Consider the following 17,446-nt stretch of genomic DNA (forward strand, 5'->3'; position numbering starts at 1 on the left):
TCAGTTACAGCAGCAGTCAACAGAATCCTGTCTGACGAAAGCACTCTATTCCATGCCAGTCTACCATGAAAACTTTTGAATGCCTGGGAATACGTACCAATAAATTCAGTTTAACCTCAAGGCTACGGGAACTTCAGGTTCACATGTAACTTATTTAATAAAAACAAATTTCACGGGATTTTTTCTTATTTTTTTAAAAGCACATTTTCATGTTTTCACAAGTCTGCTTCCTTAGAAGACGCTGTAAAGACCAATGGCTAAAGGAAAAGGAATACCAATATTGGGGGGGGTTGGACTACATGATCTCTGAAGGTCCCTTCCAACCCCTACAATTCTGTGATTCTGCAATATATGAAATCCAATTAAATTATAAAGACAATACCATTGGGAATAGAAGTAAATGAATTGAACTGGAACTGTAATGAACTACATGGAAAGAGACTAAATACTAAAGCCTGAAGGAAAAATGGTAATTTGAAACACACGCAAATTAATAGACTTCACTGTAATTAGCAATGTAGTTAAATATAATCCATATTCATGGCAGGAAAAAATACTACCTGTTCTAGATAAATATGAACTTTAGTTAATGATACTGCTGGCAATCTTACCTTAATTATCATGCTGCAGCCTATTTTGTGATACACTACATATGCTTTCATTCTTGTAAATTACCTTCCACCTCATTGCTTGGAGTAATGAATCAGGCATTGTTTATACCCTACAAACAGAGTTGGTTCTCTACCCAATTAATTTCAGAATCAATTGTATTTAATGAATAGCTAAAAAGCATCTTTGGAATTTTCTATTTTAAACCATGGCAGTGCACAAGAAAAATTACTTGTTTGCTATTTACTGTGCACAATATTACAATAGCACAGTGCAGAAACATTTCATACTACTATATCAGAGATACTTAATTGCGTATTGGTCTTTTCACACTCTCTGGTGCCTACATTTAAACATGTTGTGGATTTTCCCCCATGGTAATTACAACTTGAAGGTTAAATCCAAGGAATACGGGAAAAAAAAATGCAAGTAATCATAAAATATCAGTTAGATAGAAAACACCCTGCAATTATCCCAAGGTTGATTTTCTGCCATTAGTAATGTAGAGACAGGTTGGGTGAAAGGAAAGTTAAAAAGAGTATCACCCAAAAGAGAAACTCTATGACTAAATGTCCTTAGAGATACTCAGGTAACACCACTGAGGCAACAGTAACATTGTTAGCTGGTGTTAGTGCTAAGAGGAATGACAGCTTCGCCATGAAATGGCCTCATGAAAAGGAAAATACACTTGCAAGCGTCTATTTGACCCTGGCTGGGTTTCACTGAGGATGGTGGAAAAGTATGCCTGCCCTCTTCCAAAGGAAAAAAAAAAAAAAAAGAAAAAAAAAAAAGAAATGAAATTTACAGGTTATTTTGGAATCGCCACAGAATCATGGCTGAAAGAGACCTGTAAGATCATCAAGTCCGACTGTTAACCTAGTAATGCCAGGTTACCACTAAGTGATGTCTCCCAGCACCGCATCTCCACATCTTTTATACAGGAACCAGTGCAAAACAGCTAAGCCGGAAAGCGGTTTAAGTATTATATGCTGCCTTTACGGTCTCAGCTGCTTGGTTTGTCTGTCAACTGTTTGATGTTAGCAAAAAATCGCACCGAGAAGACATAATTTATTTTTTAATTTATAGATTTAAGACTACAGCACAATCAGACTTTTTTTCCTCTGACCAGGCAGAGGCCTTATATAATTGTGTTCATGAGGTTTGACTTCATGTTCCTACTTCACTACAGAGCTCACAAATGTGTTGAAAGGATATATATAGCTTCATCCATCTAGCCATTATATCATAGGAAAAAAAAAAAACCACAAAAGTGTTCCTCTGAGACCCACCTGTTCCTTGTTCTAGGTTAGCAATCACACTTTGCACAATAGACATCTTGTAGAAAGAAGCAAATCCTCTCCACAGGTCAGACTTCTAACATTCACACTCTTTCAGTATTCGTTTTACTCAATTTCAAACATGAATTGCGCAAAACATAATTCAGTCAACATTTTCACGCCTATTTATTTTAAGCCTTAAAGGCACTTTATATTTACCTTGTTTTTTAAAAAGGTTGCTGCAAACTATTTCCTTCATGGACTGCACTTTCTGCTTCTGTAGTTTCACTGGTGGAATGCAAGTGTAAAATTCATATAGTAGTTGGCTGCATGTAAAGGAAAAGCGTCATAAATACCATACAGATGAATTCATCATGTGTTAATAAAGACAGAAAGAGCAACAGATTATCTCTTTCTAAACATTTATTTCTTTTTAAGACTTGGATTTATTTACCGTATCACAAATGTTGATGAGAGATCAGTAGCAGGTTAGAAAGAAAACTTTCAAGAGAAACAAGATGAGGATGAACTAGATTTTGGCCATGTTTACAAATGTTTATTACTTTCCATTGTTTTCAATGGAATAAAGATACTTTTGTGTGGCAGAGGCAATTTATCTTTGTCTGACAAATAAAGAAAAATCTTATTTTAAACTGCAAAAATCAGATTTGGTTTTCTGGAATAGGGTTTATTCAAGGGAGGGGCAAGGAGAGGGGAAGGGGAAAAAAAAAAAAGATTGTTCCATTTGCTCACTTTATTCACCAAATTAGTGCTTAAGTAACAAATTCTGTCATTATGTAAGTCGCGTGGGAACTCTGTTAAAAACGTATGCCCAGAGGTCCACCACTGTCTTGATCAGTACAAACTGGCATAGCTTTGTTGACTTAAACTGATCAATAGGAATTGATTGTTGACAGCAGCGATACGTTGTATACACCACGTGATACAGCTATTAAATGTTCAAAAGTAGCTCACCTCAGCAACTTGGCATCGAAGACCATTTCAACATCATGAAGAACTGATGGTATGTACTTCAAGGCAGCAACCTGAATTGATATACAGATTGTGTTAATTTTGTACGCTTATCTGCATATACAGCATACAAACAGTACAGAGCACACCACTGAAACAGATGCACACAAAACAAACAATGATAAATTTGGACTTTATAGTCCATCCCAGAAACGTGCCATGCAGGAGGCTGACGTCAGGGTAAGAGTCATGTATCCACTCTAAAGCTACACTTTCCAAAATAGATTAAACGGAGCATCATCTCCCTAACCAACCACCTGCAGCTAAGCTATCTGATAGCTTATCTTATCCTGTCAGTTTCGGAGGTATATTTTGACAGTGCAGTGGAATAATCAAACCTTAAAAGATGACAAGGGTGAGAAAAAAAACACGCGTTACTATTCTTACATGGACAAGAATAATTAAGCAGGTAATTTTCAGGCTCAAAATCATCACTAACATTTCAGGCTAACACCCTTAAAGACTAACTTGCGTAACTCTGTCATAAAGTCCCTTTTTAGGTTGAAAGTATTTGGCCTCTACAATACCTTTTGAAAGCACACATAGCTAAAAATCTTGCAATAAAAAGCCAAAATGTTAATCACTTAACACTTTCTGTGCCACTGTCCACTCATTTCTCTACTTACACTTTAGATACTAAGAGCTGCCTATAATGATTTTTATGCTCACAAAATGACCTGTGACTTATCTTTCCACTAACAAGCTTGTATTTCTCAAATGCTTTGCATATCCAGAAGGATATGCCATACTTCTCGGCTGAGAGCTGTAATAAATCCCAAGCAAAAATAGACTCCGTGGTTTTGACAGTATTTTTGGTAAAGTGCTAAATAATTTGTCAAAAAGGAGAACCTGGCCACATTGATACAGATCTGAAGCAGGACACCAAGTCTCTTCCTTCCCTCCCATCTTCCCATTTCAATAGGTCACCTACAAGTGGAGCCTTTTCATGGAAGTTCAAATCTGTGTAAAGATGCTGTGTCATCACTGACTGACAAAAGAAACAACATGTAGGGATAGTTATTTATCTAAAACAAGTTAGCTGTTTTCTCTGTTCTTATTTCAGATGAAAACCAGAATATCTTTTTGCCAAAAACATTTTTGCCAATCTAAAATTTGACCACAGCATCAATTTTTTGTTACAGGGCAAAAACTCTTAGCAAAAAGCTATAGTTAATCTCTGCTGCCATTATGAACTTACAACTGAAGAAAATAGATTTAATCACATCAATTACATTTGCATGCTGCTATAAATCCAACCATAGTAAAGAGAATCAATTTACAACTTTTTAGTTTGACTAACCTCTTCTTGGTCCAGGATGACAAGATTTACAAAGGTAATGACAGCTTTACGTCATTGTGCAATTTTAGGGTGTAAATTTCTACTAACATTTTGCTGAAAACTAAGTTACAGTAATGTGAAGCCTTCTATTACTGATTAGCTCTATTTTTCATAATGGGCCTGTTCCACCCATGATACATCCTGGTTTAGTGAAAAAAAATTAAAACAAATCCCAAAACTAGGCATTACACAGACACTGTCTTTTCTTCAAAGTAATATGGTGTGCGCTACAGGATGGATTAAACAAGTTATCCAATAAATGCATGCTGAAATTGCACCATTTCTTCCCACTCAGAATAGTGGAGTACAGTACCCACCATGAAAACAGGAGTAACTCTTGCTTTATGTCATTTGTTTATAGGGATTGTAACAAAACAGTAAAGATGACACCTTCCGTTTTATACTGGCAAAGCATAAAACCCAAACAAATTTTAAGAAGTCCCAACACAAGTATGTTTCCACTAGCCCCTGAAGTCTATACATATTTTAAACTACAATAAGGGATAAACTGAACTAAATACAAGCAAATGTGATTTTTAATTATGAACTACTGCTATACATGATAGCAAGTCTAAAAAGACCATAAGCCTGGAACCAATGGAACACAATTCTTGACTACTTATGTCTCTTAAATTCAGCATAAGGAAATTTAAGTTACAATAGGGTAAAACAAACTACATAAACCTAAAGTAAGCTACTAACTCCAAAAATTATCAGAAAGTGTTCTACACTGCGCTCATCTAGGTAAGTTCTTGACTACTTATGCTTGCCTAGACATAGACCTAGCATTGTTTTTAAGTGAAAACACTCCTGGTTTCATAGTTATATGCTTTCAAAATAATACTATAAGATCGGGTTCCATCTCTCACACCAGGTTTCAGAAACCACTGCTGTGAAGTGATTTGATAGTTTCTACAAAGAAACAGAAGTCGTCAATGATTTTAGCATGACAGAGCAAAAAGCTACATCTTGCTTATAAACATGTATGGCTATATGTCATAAGAGATTCTCCAGTTTTAACCACTAAGCTAAATGCTTCTCTTCTGTACAGGAAACTCAAGAGGTAGTTTGCAAGTCAAGTCCCAAAAGCCTTCTTGAATCATGAGATCTAAGTCTTCGTCCTACATAAACGAAAAACAAAAACGAAAAAAAAAAAAAAAGAAAATCTAGATAACTGCCTGGAGTCCATAAAAAACTCACAGGACCAATTCTCACAACAGCAGAAGCCCTACCAAGAGCTGTAACTGAAACATAAAACAGGAACTGGAAAAAAGCGCTGGTATGTCATGGGAATGCTACATCAACTGAGTGCTCCATATGATGCAAAACCACACTGGTCTGGATTTTTATAAAACAGAATAAACATATGCCTGCTATCCTTTTGAAACAGAGAATATTAGTATGAATATACGGTTGAAATTACAAAGACCAAGGAAGAAGTATTTTTCTTTCCAGGTACCAATTTGAAATTTTCATGTGCTGAGGGTTTGAAAAGCTTTTGGCTTTGTCACTAATTGTGAAGCTGTCTACTCTTCCCTCAATAGCTATCAACATCACAGTGCTTCTATACTGAAACATTCAGAGACGAAACAGCCGCTCAGGAAAAGGGTTACAATGAAGCCTATCTAGAATACATACATCCCTGTGTCTCTAAACAGCAAGCTCCTTGTTAAAAACTTAATCTCTTCTTTATAGGGGGTAGGGAGGTTAGAATAAAGACAATCAGAGCACAGCTTGCTTTGGCTCTCATTTAGACCTTTTACACACCATAAAGCTATCATTTTGTTTCTACAAGCTTCCACTGCACTGGACAACTTTTAAAATAAACAAAAAAAGAGAACTATTCAGGTCTTGATTCAAAAAGAAAGAATTTTTTAGCCTGCAGCAAAGATGTGTATGGTATTTCAAACTGGCTCAATGTTGGCTTAAGATGCCTTCAGATAAAAAGTCATTCCTCTGCAGATCTCATCCCCACATTCATACATAATCCTGGGAAGGTCAAAGCAGTGTTTAAAATGCTTTTGCCACTTCAACAAAAAGATTCTATCTTCTACTGATCTTAACCATTGTTAGCTCCTTGAAATAGTTGGGGAAAAATGTTTGTTTGTTTTAAAAAAAAAAAAATCAAGTCTGTGAAACATTGGGGCTATCTAAAACACCCGTACAAATATCTGTTGTGATCTAGAAACTCATCCTAGCCCCACTTTTACTTCAGCAATGTGTTGTTCCTTGCTCTTCACCCAATAAATACTATATGAAGATACCGTACAATAGCAGCATCTGAATTTCATTTTACACCAATTCACAGTTACTGTGGAAGATGTTTGATAAAGGACAGGGCCACCAGTGGCCAAAAAATATTTCAAGCAGTACTCCCCTGACACTTGCTCTATTGCGCTGTCTGCTGTCATCTGCCTTCCCACATATTCCCTATTCTGCACTTGTATGAGGAGGCTGTATCTACCATTTCTCTGCAGCTCTGTAGTACCAACTGAAGTATAATAACAAGCATATCCCTTGCATTCTTTAAAACTCCCAAGTTTCATTTGCAATAATTGCTTCAAATGATGCACTATGGACACGATTGAGCGCTGCCCTTAATGAAGTCATAAAAATCTCCTAGTAAGCAGTACAAGATGTTCTGCATTCTGCAGACCTTAGAGATTAATTTTTTTAAGTGGGATACAGATAAACCCAGAGCATTGCAGAAAATTATTTCCTACATATACAATATACTGTTAAATTTATTTTAACCTTTTCTCCTGACCAAGCTTATTTTCTTAGTTGCCCTCTTTTGCAATATTATATTATACATATTCATGAAATTCAAGTACCCATGAGATGAAAAGAACACTCTAAGAAATCATCAATGCTCTGTTTCTTAGTCTAATTTTATTTGCTATCAAGGCAACTTTAACAAGTTACTATGCCATTCCCTACTGTAGACCACAATGAAAGCAGTACCTTTCTAGCCTTATTCTCTCCTAAGCAATCTATGCATCTCTACAGTTTTAAGTTCTTAGCATCTACTGCAGCAGTACGCATGGATCAAAAACGTGTGGGAAAGAATGAGAGGAGAAAGGTAGCATCTCTATATTAAATTATTTTCATACTTTTCAATGCCATAGACAATTTCTTCTTATGTTTCCATAACCTTGAGAACATGTCATACAAGGTTTCTGAGAACATGCATAGAATTGGGAGTACTACTTTCTAAAATCAGTGCCTAGGAGCAAGCTGCATATAGCTGACATTTGCAACAGCCAAGACTATCTGTAGGTCACATGTGATGTGTCATCTGAGGGCAGAACAGTTTTTGGAAAAGAAGCTGTGGCTTGATTTGTTATTTAAGGTTGAAAGCACAAGCTTGACAATGAAAGGGCACATGCAGACTACAAATCAGACATCAACAGTATGACCTTATAAAAACACATAATCTGAAGTTTTAAAATAATCAGATTTTATGCCCCAAAAATCTAGGTTGATTTACACAGACACAAAATATATCTGCAGAAATATGATGTCTTTTTCCCTGAGAGCTAAGAGAAAGGGAAGAAGGTACTAACACCTCCCTACACTCCCTCACCCCTAGATTCTCCCTTCACCAAACTATTTGCAGATGCTAGAAATTTATTTCCAAGTTTCCAGATTTCAAGGAGTCTATTCTCAGAAATAAAGACTTTAAGAAAAACTATCTCTAAAACTACTAAAATTCATCTGCAATGGCTACAGAGAAGCAACTGATAAATGAAACAGACTTGTAATATCATTCCTGCCAAAGTAAATGAAAAAAAAAAGTTTAAGTCTAATATCTAGGAAGATCAGTGCCACCACCAGTAAGTCAGTATCACGACAGTTCTGAAACTATTCTTTTAAATAATTACAAGAAAAAACTGTGAGAAGTCTCTTAAAAGGAGGAACCCTTACCCTGCACACGCACACTGGTGTACCCTAATGGAGATTGCCCACTGCCTACAAGGGCCAATCTCTTGACAAGTAACAACCCAGGACCTAAAATCAGGTCTCTCTCCAGTTTATATGGCTGCTTTCAAACATCAGCAAAGTTAGGATGTTGAAATTATAATCCTAATTGTAGTAAAATGCTGAAGTTGAGAAGCATTCTGTCTGTATCTTTAAACAAAAGAGGTAACCACCAATTCCTGAAGTATAAAAAAAAAAAAAGGGCTAGTGTGGATTTACATGTAAATTTCCAGTTTACCAATTTACCAACAATAAATCAACAATTCCATCTTCTGTTCAAAGCTTAAATAAACAGTACTGCAAAACAGAACTAGATATCTACATTTCCCAAAGACTGGGCAGTAAAGTAAGTTGAAGCATCTATCCACTTCAGCCAGCTTTAGAACAAAAGATTGAAAAGATAGATTTTTAATTTTTTGTATACTTATACAGCATGTGACAGATTAGGAAGTAAGATTACACTCAGAAGATAAAGTTAAATTGAAACAATAAAGTGCTTCTGGCACTGACTAGGCTGTTTCATACGACATGTAATTTTATAAACAATCTTGTCCTGACTGCATTAATATTCAACACAAGTCTGACTATGATTTCTATCAGTAGAAATGACTGGGAAATTAATACTGACTAAAATACTGAGTTCCAAGTTTAAAAAAAAATTATTAGCACAGACCAACAGACATTTCAGGTTTCAAAATACTACTTTAAATCTTCTAAAGCTAAACCTCATAGGTATTTGGACAATCAAGGGTGAAATAAGAGCTAAGAATTCACATTCCAAGGCTCTGCAAACTAATTTATTTCAAGTTTCAATATCCTGAGAAACCCAATTAACATCCTTCAGGGCTCCTGAAACTTTCTTCTCTGATATCTTCATAGTGTAATCCACTTAAACTTATTCAATTGATCTTACCAATCTATGTTCCACTTTAAGTCATATCAATGATAACTTCAAATATGATAGATTTAAGGCTGTTTTGATATTCTGATTATTTCTCTATTTTTCCAATAGACACTGAACTTTCCTGTCTGGTTATGCGAAGTATAACAACTATGGAGTCCTGCGTGTTTGTAATATCTCTGAATAATTACCCGTCCCTTATCCTGCAAAGTTAACTTTGTACTACTATGTTGTCTACCACAGTCATCCCAAAACTTAATATGAGGGGAGGGAAATCAGTGTTGGTTTTAGGCAGACTTATGAATTTATTTCTACCCCTTTCTGCCCCATCTCACCCAATACAGAAGTTATCTCCATTCTTCTGGCCTGTTATGCACAACTTATATCCAGCTACCAGAGTAGGAGTCTCAAGTATCGTAACTGAAGTCTCCTCCAAATAGGCACAGAAAAACATATCGTCCATTGTGAAAGCTACCATGATTGACATGCCTATGGAGCTTATGATGGAGTGGCCTTTTTTATTTTTTCTCCCCAAACTTATTTTCAGAAGTAGGAACTTAACTACAGTGGGACACTTCTCATTCCATGCCTCTCCTAATGGAATTTTATAACATTAATGCAGTAGTTTTTATTTACTGTATGTAAATCAAACTCTTGGTAGGTTTCATCCAGAAATATGTCTGTATGAGTTATCAGTAGTAGGGACGACAGCAAAGTTATGATATGAACCAGTATCTCAGGTCTGCCGCAAAGTGTTTCAGCTAAAAAGAAAACTTACAGTAGCTGGTGCAGATTGAGATACTTAAAAACCCACTACTGCACCATTGTTACGAATATATATGATCCATTTTTTCACAACTGACAGCACTCATTAGAAAAAAAAAATATTCGTGTTTAAGATGGTATTGGGCAAAGCATAACTGTTAAATAGCTAGTCTATCTTTAAAACATGTTTATATGCTCATTAAAATTTGCATAGACATCTTTTGTTTAGTCCTTCTAAGAGATGTTCAGTTATATTTTCAAGGTTCAACTATTTCTTAAGAGCACCAGCAAAGATACAGTATATTTTTGCTAAACAGGTGTAATATTAAGACCTAGCACCAAATATTGAAATATGGGAATCACAATAAGCACAATCAGCATTCACCAGTACACACAAGGTCATACCACCATTAATGTTACAATACCATGTGTTTTAAGCACACCCATCAGCCTTTTCAAAGTCAGCATTGCTGGTTGCAAACCCATTAATGCATCCCAGCAGCAGTTAAGCAAGAAAAACAGTCTTCTACAACTATTTCTTGTCACTCTCAAGAAAAGACTATGCTGCTCATTAGAGGAAACACTGACAGACAATTCCACACAACAATTTTGAGATTAAGGTAGGGAGGAACACAGTGTCACGACATCCCTCTCTCAAAGGGCATAAAGGCTTCCAAGGCCTATTTGTTAGTTAACATATTAACACAGTAGAAGTACCACAAGAACAGACTTTATCATATAAAGTATCTCTTTCAGTATTACTTTATAGTAAAGACCTTTTTCCTTCCTCCAAAGTTTCTCCTGCATCTGATGCAGAGTCTTTCAAACATACAAACTATTCCCAGGAAGGTCTCTACAGAATTGTCAAACAACAACAGAGTGTATCTGAATGACTTTCAAATGCATTTAGAACATTACTGTAATTCTGGTATTATATAATTAAAGTAGTATTTAGGTTTTTAGCTCTTTTGCAGTTGCTCCTTAATACTCCATGCAAAGTGTCAGATAATACAAATTTCAAGATCAGCCAATAAGGATTTATTCAAGACAGAATTTTTCACTGGTTTCCACCTCTAGTATAAGTCATAGCAAAAGGAATCAAAACACCAAACCAGAGGGAAAAGTCAAGCCAAATAAACACAAGGAGTTCGTCATAAAGAATGTATGAAGCATCAATAGTGCAGTTGTCTAATAAAATAGTCTGCTTCCTACTTCATAGGAAGCGTTGATAGTTTTCCATTTTAATACAGAATTAAATACCAGCTTTTATATATTAATGATCTTAAAAGCTCCTTCTTTCCTCGCTTTTTTAAAACATCAGATTCCAAAGCTACAGAGTAACTAACACTGACATAAAAGGGAAACCTTTACCCTATTTTCAGTTGTTTAAGTAACATATCTCCAAAAGGCTGATAGTATAAAGTTTACTTTTCAAACTAAGACGGTGGAATCCCTGTTTGAAGAAACTCAAGAATGAAACATTCAGCTCCCACTGAAGGCTTCACTTCATTAGATTCCTTAAAAGACTCCAGGATCTTCACATTTGTTCTTTCACTCACTACATTCATAACGTTATATAAACGTATCTTCTCCTGACCTTTTCAACCTAGTCTTCAATTTATTAGACAAGCTGGTCTTCCAATAAAGGGGAATTACAAGAGAAACACAAAGGATAAATTTTCTAAGAGTGTCTTTTCTGCAATTTAAAAAGAACAAAACCAAAAAAACCACAAACCAAAACCATACAACAAACCAAACACAACTTCTTTCCAAGCAAACACCAACCTGCAACAAAATGGCAGTTTTATGTTGGCTTTTCATCAGGTTGTTGATGGATTCAAAGAGTCTCCTCATAGATTCTTCAAATTCTGTTTGTTCTTTGCCTTCATACAGTCTGTTGAGAGACACATTGGGTTATCCTTGCAGAATCAGAAAGTTTAATAGTTCTAAATGTACCAGACATAATATTAACTGAAAAATATATTTAAGTTGATCCAATATTATGTACATAGATATCTCACCAATGCTATTCACTGCATTGAGTAGAAATTCTTCAGCTTGACCACAACTTAAGCGTTTTCAATTTTTTTAAAAAGCCTCTAAAGAGTGACACCTCCCAGACTTGAGCATATAAAAAAAGTCATTTCACTTTCAAAATGCCTTATACGCAAAAAAAAAAAAATTGTGATTTCTTTCTGCAACAACTGAGCTACTCTAGGATATTTCTCACATATTATCACATTGTTTCTTTCCTCTACTGTTTATGGCCACTTTTTCAAACAGGTATTTTTACTGTCCCCAGTAACCAGTCTGCTTTTTGAAAAAAGTCTCTACTTGATGCTTAAGTTAAAAAATGCATTTAAATTAAGCTCACTCCAATTTTTCTTCATTCTCTGTCCGAAAGTTTGAAACTTATACATTATCTCTCCTGTGTTGTTCATAGTAGCTATTAATACTAAATACTGATTACATAAACTGTAAAAAACACTGCTGTCACAGTAAATTAGTTACCTGAAACAGCTGTCAAAAGTCAAAGAAAAACAAGCTAAGAAGGAAGCCTAGGCAACAAGAGAAGCCTGAAAAGTGTGTAGGATAACATGAACTAAATGCTGCACCTCCGAGGTATTGCCTTCTCTACCAGAAGAGGAAAAACCCCTCTTTTTAAAGTCCTGTATTCCAGTGTCACACGCTTTTCTTTTCAACTTGAAACTGAAGTCCTTAAGAGAACTAAAGGCAAATTGAGAGCTCCTGTCTACAGCAAGGAAAAAATCAAAACTGCTATTCATACGGTGACCAGCAAGAAGCTCTGAGGAGGAGAAAACACAGAGGTTAACTATACAGGCCCATGGCCTCTGCACTGTTTTAGGTCAATGGTTTTCAGCAAGACTTAAGTCAGTTATTGGAAAGGAGCCCCAAGATCCAAAACACTGGCTTGAGGGGAAAAAATAATTATATATACATGTATACAACACAGGTGATGCACGCTACTTGAGATACATTCCTACTGAGGTGTGATACCTGTATAAAAAATGCATACCAGAAAAACTTGGATGTGAAAGGCATCAAGTAAGTTTTAGTACAAGCACACTTACATAATTATTATCTTTTAATTATCTTATTAATTATCAAGTGGTATTTTAGGAGCTTGTGTTTTGATTAACTGATCTACAAGTTTTTTTAATCATACTGGAGATTGTTGCATGTGAGGGCTATTTAAAGTTATTTTTTAGTGAGAATTAAGTACATGTAAGTTGTAACAATGTGACTATCTCAGTCTATTTATTAAAGTTATTTGGCTAATGCACTGACACAGCTTTTATTGACTATACAACATCGCTACAAAAATAAATGAAGTTTCTTAAACCTATTTTTTTATGCAAGTAGAAATTTGAATCTTTCTTGATTAAACCTGTAGGGCAAGGAGGAAGGCAGAAACATCACACAACACGAATTAAACATGCTTCTTAAATTTACACCAGGACTAATTTAAGCCAGGTGGAATGACAATTCTATTTCCTGACATATCATCTAGCTTCCAATTAGACACAACTTTCTGTGTTAAATTTCAATTAAAATCACTTTTTGTGAAAGCAATTTTTAAAAGATGATTAATCATTTCCTTTGGAAACAATTTCATCACAACAGTACACATGAACTTCACCACCAAAAATAACCTTAGGCCAATGAAAATATTTCATGTTTTCAGAGTCTGTATTATGTAAACCTTTGGCTAATATATATGACCTTTCTACAAAATGTAGTCAGTGAATAAACAGCTGCAAGATGTCACCCTAGTTCAGCTGACTGGAGTAAAAGAATTTTTGCTTTCATTACTTCTCTCTTACTTCAACAGGATTGAATGAATGCAAATTAAAGTAGAACTTGGTTATCTTCAACATATCTGCCTGACAGGATAAAAAGTTTCCCATTTTACATCTAACATGAGAAGTCATTAATTCATCTCTTTCCTACACAATTTTCACTTTGTAATGTCTCTTACCTTTCAACAAGGCATCTTAGTTTCTTAAGCAGCCCATCAAATTAATAAGAGAACGATCTAAAGATCTCTCTCAGCTCTATTAATTCAAAATATTTGCCTCGAAGAAGGCTAATCTCAACCTTTGAAAGTACTTTAATCGTAAATCCTAACTTTTCTCATAGGAAGAAAACACATTAATCTATTTTTTTTCCATATTTTCTTCTTTTTCATGACTAGCCTGACAATAAGAAGTTGACTGCAAAAAGTTAGATCACAACAGCAATAGATGGATATACAGTATCACGTGATTTTTTTTTTTCCACTGTTTGGTTATTTTTGCCAGAGGCTACCATTTGCAAGAGCTATTACAGCCTATAATAACTGTCCAACTGAATTAGAGTTTCAGACCTCCAGTGAAAGCATTTATAGGGAAAACTAAAGGGAGTAGATATGTATAGCTCATCACTTGAATATGCAATATATTGCAATAACCTAGTTTACTACAGACTGTCCAAGGCATACTTTTTGCTGACAGTTAATACTAGGGATTAAAATGGAGACCAAAGTTCTCCCGGCAACAAAGCCCTGCCTTCTGACCTTCATCCATACAAGAAGTTTTCTATAATCCTCTACACAATGCTTCCTTACCCAAAACTTTAAGTGTCCTTTTCTGCCATGAGACCTATTAAAAAGATTTAAAACTAAGCTTTTGAACTACTAGCTATATTTTATACACATGAGCACCATTTCCTTCCTTATACAGGTTTTCACCTTGTTTATCTGTATCCACCTATAAATACTAAGGTCCTAGAGGCAAGAATGTTTCTAAGGGACCATCTGTTATGGTTTGAGAAACGCACAACTATTTATTGTCATTTAGACAATTATTTATCACCCAATGATCCCTCCCCTCCCAGAAAGGGGAATCGGGAAAAACAAGGAAATCCGAGGGCTGAAAATATACACAGATTTAACAGAATAAGACTAGATGATTAACATTAATAATGCTAAAGAACCAATATTGATCCTAGTACCAATATAAAATACACAAGGATTATACTCAGCCAACTCTATCAGCAGGAAGCTGTGCACTCCCAGCAGTGGATAGCAAATGTTGGACACCAAGAGCACTACGGCTTCAGGAGGAAGTGAAGGCCTCAGAGGCCCGGCATGGGGGCAAGAAGTTCTCTGGATCGCAGACATCAAGAAAGAGAGAACTTTGCAGCAAAGTTTCTAATTTATACTGAATGTGACAGTCATGGTACAAAATAATCCTGTTGGCAGCTTGTTGGCAGCTCACTCCTCCACGTCCCTGCACCTGGCTAAACTCAAAAACACTGAGACCTTGAATCTCACTTACCATAGCTAGCTATAAAGTAAATATTTTCACAAATTCAGACACTAGAGTCCTCTAAAAGTGCAGTTTTCCCATGCATTAGAAATTAGCCTTGTGTTGCTTAAGCCAGGACACTATCTACCAGCAGCAAATAACTTCTGAATCTACTCCTACTTCAACGAAAATTTCATAATGCATCAAATATGCTTAAATTTACAAAACTATAAACCTACATGGATTTTCTGGAAAAAAGGGGCTGTGCAGTAACAGAGAAAAACTGTATTAGAGCTCCCACTGAGCAAGAGAGAGATACAACACCTTCCTGTGCTGCTGACTGCCAACCACAAACATAGCATCCAACCACTTAGCCTACGTATAGTCCTGAGTTCGCGACTGCGTATCTTCAGCCATGTAGCAGAGGGACAAAAGAACAAGTATTAGGGTGAAACCAGCTAAGGATAAATGGAAAAAGATGAAGCATAAAAAAAGACAAGAAATGGGATGTGGATGGGATCTGTGGGACATGGTGAGAGTCCTTACAGGCTAGGGGAGGAAATGGGGGATGCAATTACTGTAGCGCAGTTTTTCTCCTTCCAGCTTTCATGTCCTTCATTCTCCCCATTGCCTTGTCCCTTAAATCTGAATACTGCTTGTAAATATTACACCTCATCTGTCTGGCTGAGCTATACACACCTAGTCCATTGAGTCTTCCCTCTAAATTCCTTAACTGGAGATCTGAAACTCTAAATTCAGTTAGACAATGATTACTGAAAATTACATTGTTCTATGTACAGTCTGAGCTGCTGAACACCATGAACTCAAGGACAAGCATCAAGCTTCAAGCCATCTGTCGCAATGTTTGGCTATCCATTGGTCTTCGGCCAAGACACACGACACAAAGAAAAATCACTCTTGAAAATGGCTGCTATTACTAAATATGTCTCTGAAACTTACACTGCGAACTGAAAGGCAGATTTTTTAAGATTCCCTCTCCAAAAAATATCTCAGCAATGCCTGTACATTAGGCCAGTTGCCAGCTTTTATGTTTTATTCGCGAAAAACAAAAAATACAGTTCTATTCTGGAATCCATTTTTTCTATTTCTCAGGTATACTTCTATTTCTGATACTGTACTGGTAGTTAAATGGCAACAGCCTGAGTACTTACTGTGAAAATAACGTCCTTGATCTAACAATGAACTTGAAAACATATTCCAGCGCTTTCAGAGTTCTTAGGATAGGTTCACATTGCTCCCCTCTGCTGGACGTATCCAAGTAAGTCTTCAGAACAGTCATTAGTTTCCTGAAGTTAAAAAACATTTTAAAAATATCCTTTTTTTAAAAATTAACTTCTCTAACTTGTTTGGCTACCCTAAATAAATGTTTACGCTTAGTCAAGCGCACACAACAAAATATACTGCATGTATTTTTGCATTTATGTTGCACAAATTCTATCAGTACAAACAAACGAGGAGTAAGTTCTTAACTGCACAAGCAAGAAAGCAATCGGAAATCTCAAAACAGCAGCATAACTCCACAATTCTGGAAGCACTTTTATGGAAGTTTGCAATATACATGCACAAGCTAGCAAAAAATGTTACTTCTGCCTACCTACATTAAGCAGTGATTAAACACCACTACATGCTCTAAATTAGCTGCATGTAAATAGTAAAACATTCTGGTACGCAGCAATATCTGATTAAAGTATTTATTTTATTTAAACACTGCCTTGCTTTCCAAGGTGACTTTTTTTTAAATACACCTGCTAAAAAAGTGTAAAGCTCATATAAAAATAAGTCCTTTTATTTATAGTTACATTTTCATCTTGAACCATTAAACTAATATTCAAGTGGTAATCTTGATCTTAATATAGCCATAAGAAGAACTAAAATCAGGATGGTTAGGGTTTTTTTTTTTTCTTGCATCACTACGAAAATGGAAACCTACCATGCCCTACCCTAAACAAAGAAAACCAACCAACAAAAACCAAACTAGCACTTGCATGTTGACAAAACTTAACAGTTCGCCAACTGGAGTGACAAAACATTAGTAAGTAATCACTATATTTGGAACATACTGGCATGCAAATAATACCTCCAAGAACTGCTTGCTACTGCACAGAATATAGATACATATGTGCGTGTATGCACGTGCATCTCTATCTGTGTAACTAAAAGACACATCCTCAATCCCACTGCACTAGCCTAACTCACATTACAGGACCAAAAT

General features: G+C 35.8%; 1 protein-coding gene across 1 annotated transcript in view; it reads right to left on the reverse strand.

Annotated features, from left to right (window-relative positions):
* Positions 1–17,446, reverse strand: part of DOCK2 (dedicator of cytokinesis 2) — a 196,222-nt gene that overhangs the window by 142,120 nt on the left and 36,656 nt on the right. Inside the window, exons 22-25 of the mRNA XM_074603976.1 lie at positions 16,386–16,520; positions 11,690–11,798; positions 2,862–2,932; positions 2,106–2,212 (exon numbers count right to left, since the gene is read on the reverse strand). Of these exons, the coding sequence (XP_074460077.1) occupies positions 2,106–2,212; positions 2,862–2,932; positions 11,690–11,798; positions 16,386–16,520 (422 nt within the window). The remainder of the gene's footprint in view (positions 1–2,105; positions 2,213–2,861; positions 2,933–11,689; positions 11,799–16,385; positions 16,521–17,446) is intronic.

This window comes from Larus michahellis, chromosome 11 (genome assembly GCF_964199755.1).
Source record: "Larus michahellis chromosome 11, bLarMic1.1, whole genome shotgun sequence".
NCBI lineage: Eukaryota > Metazoa > Chordata > Aves > Charadriiformes > Laridae > Larus > Larus michahellis.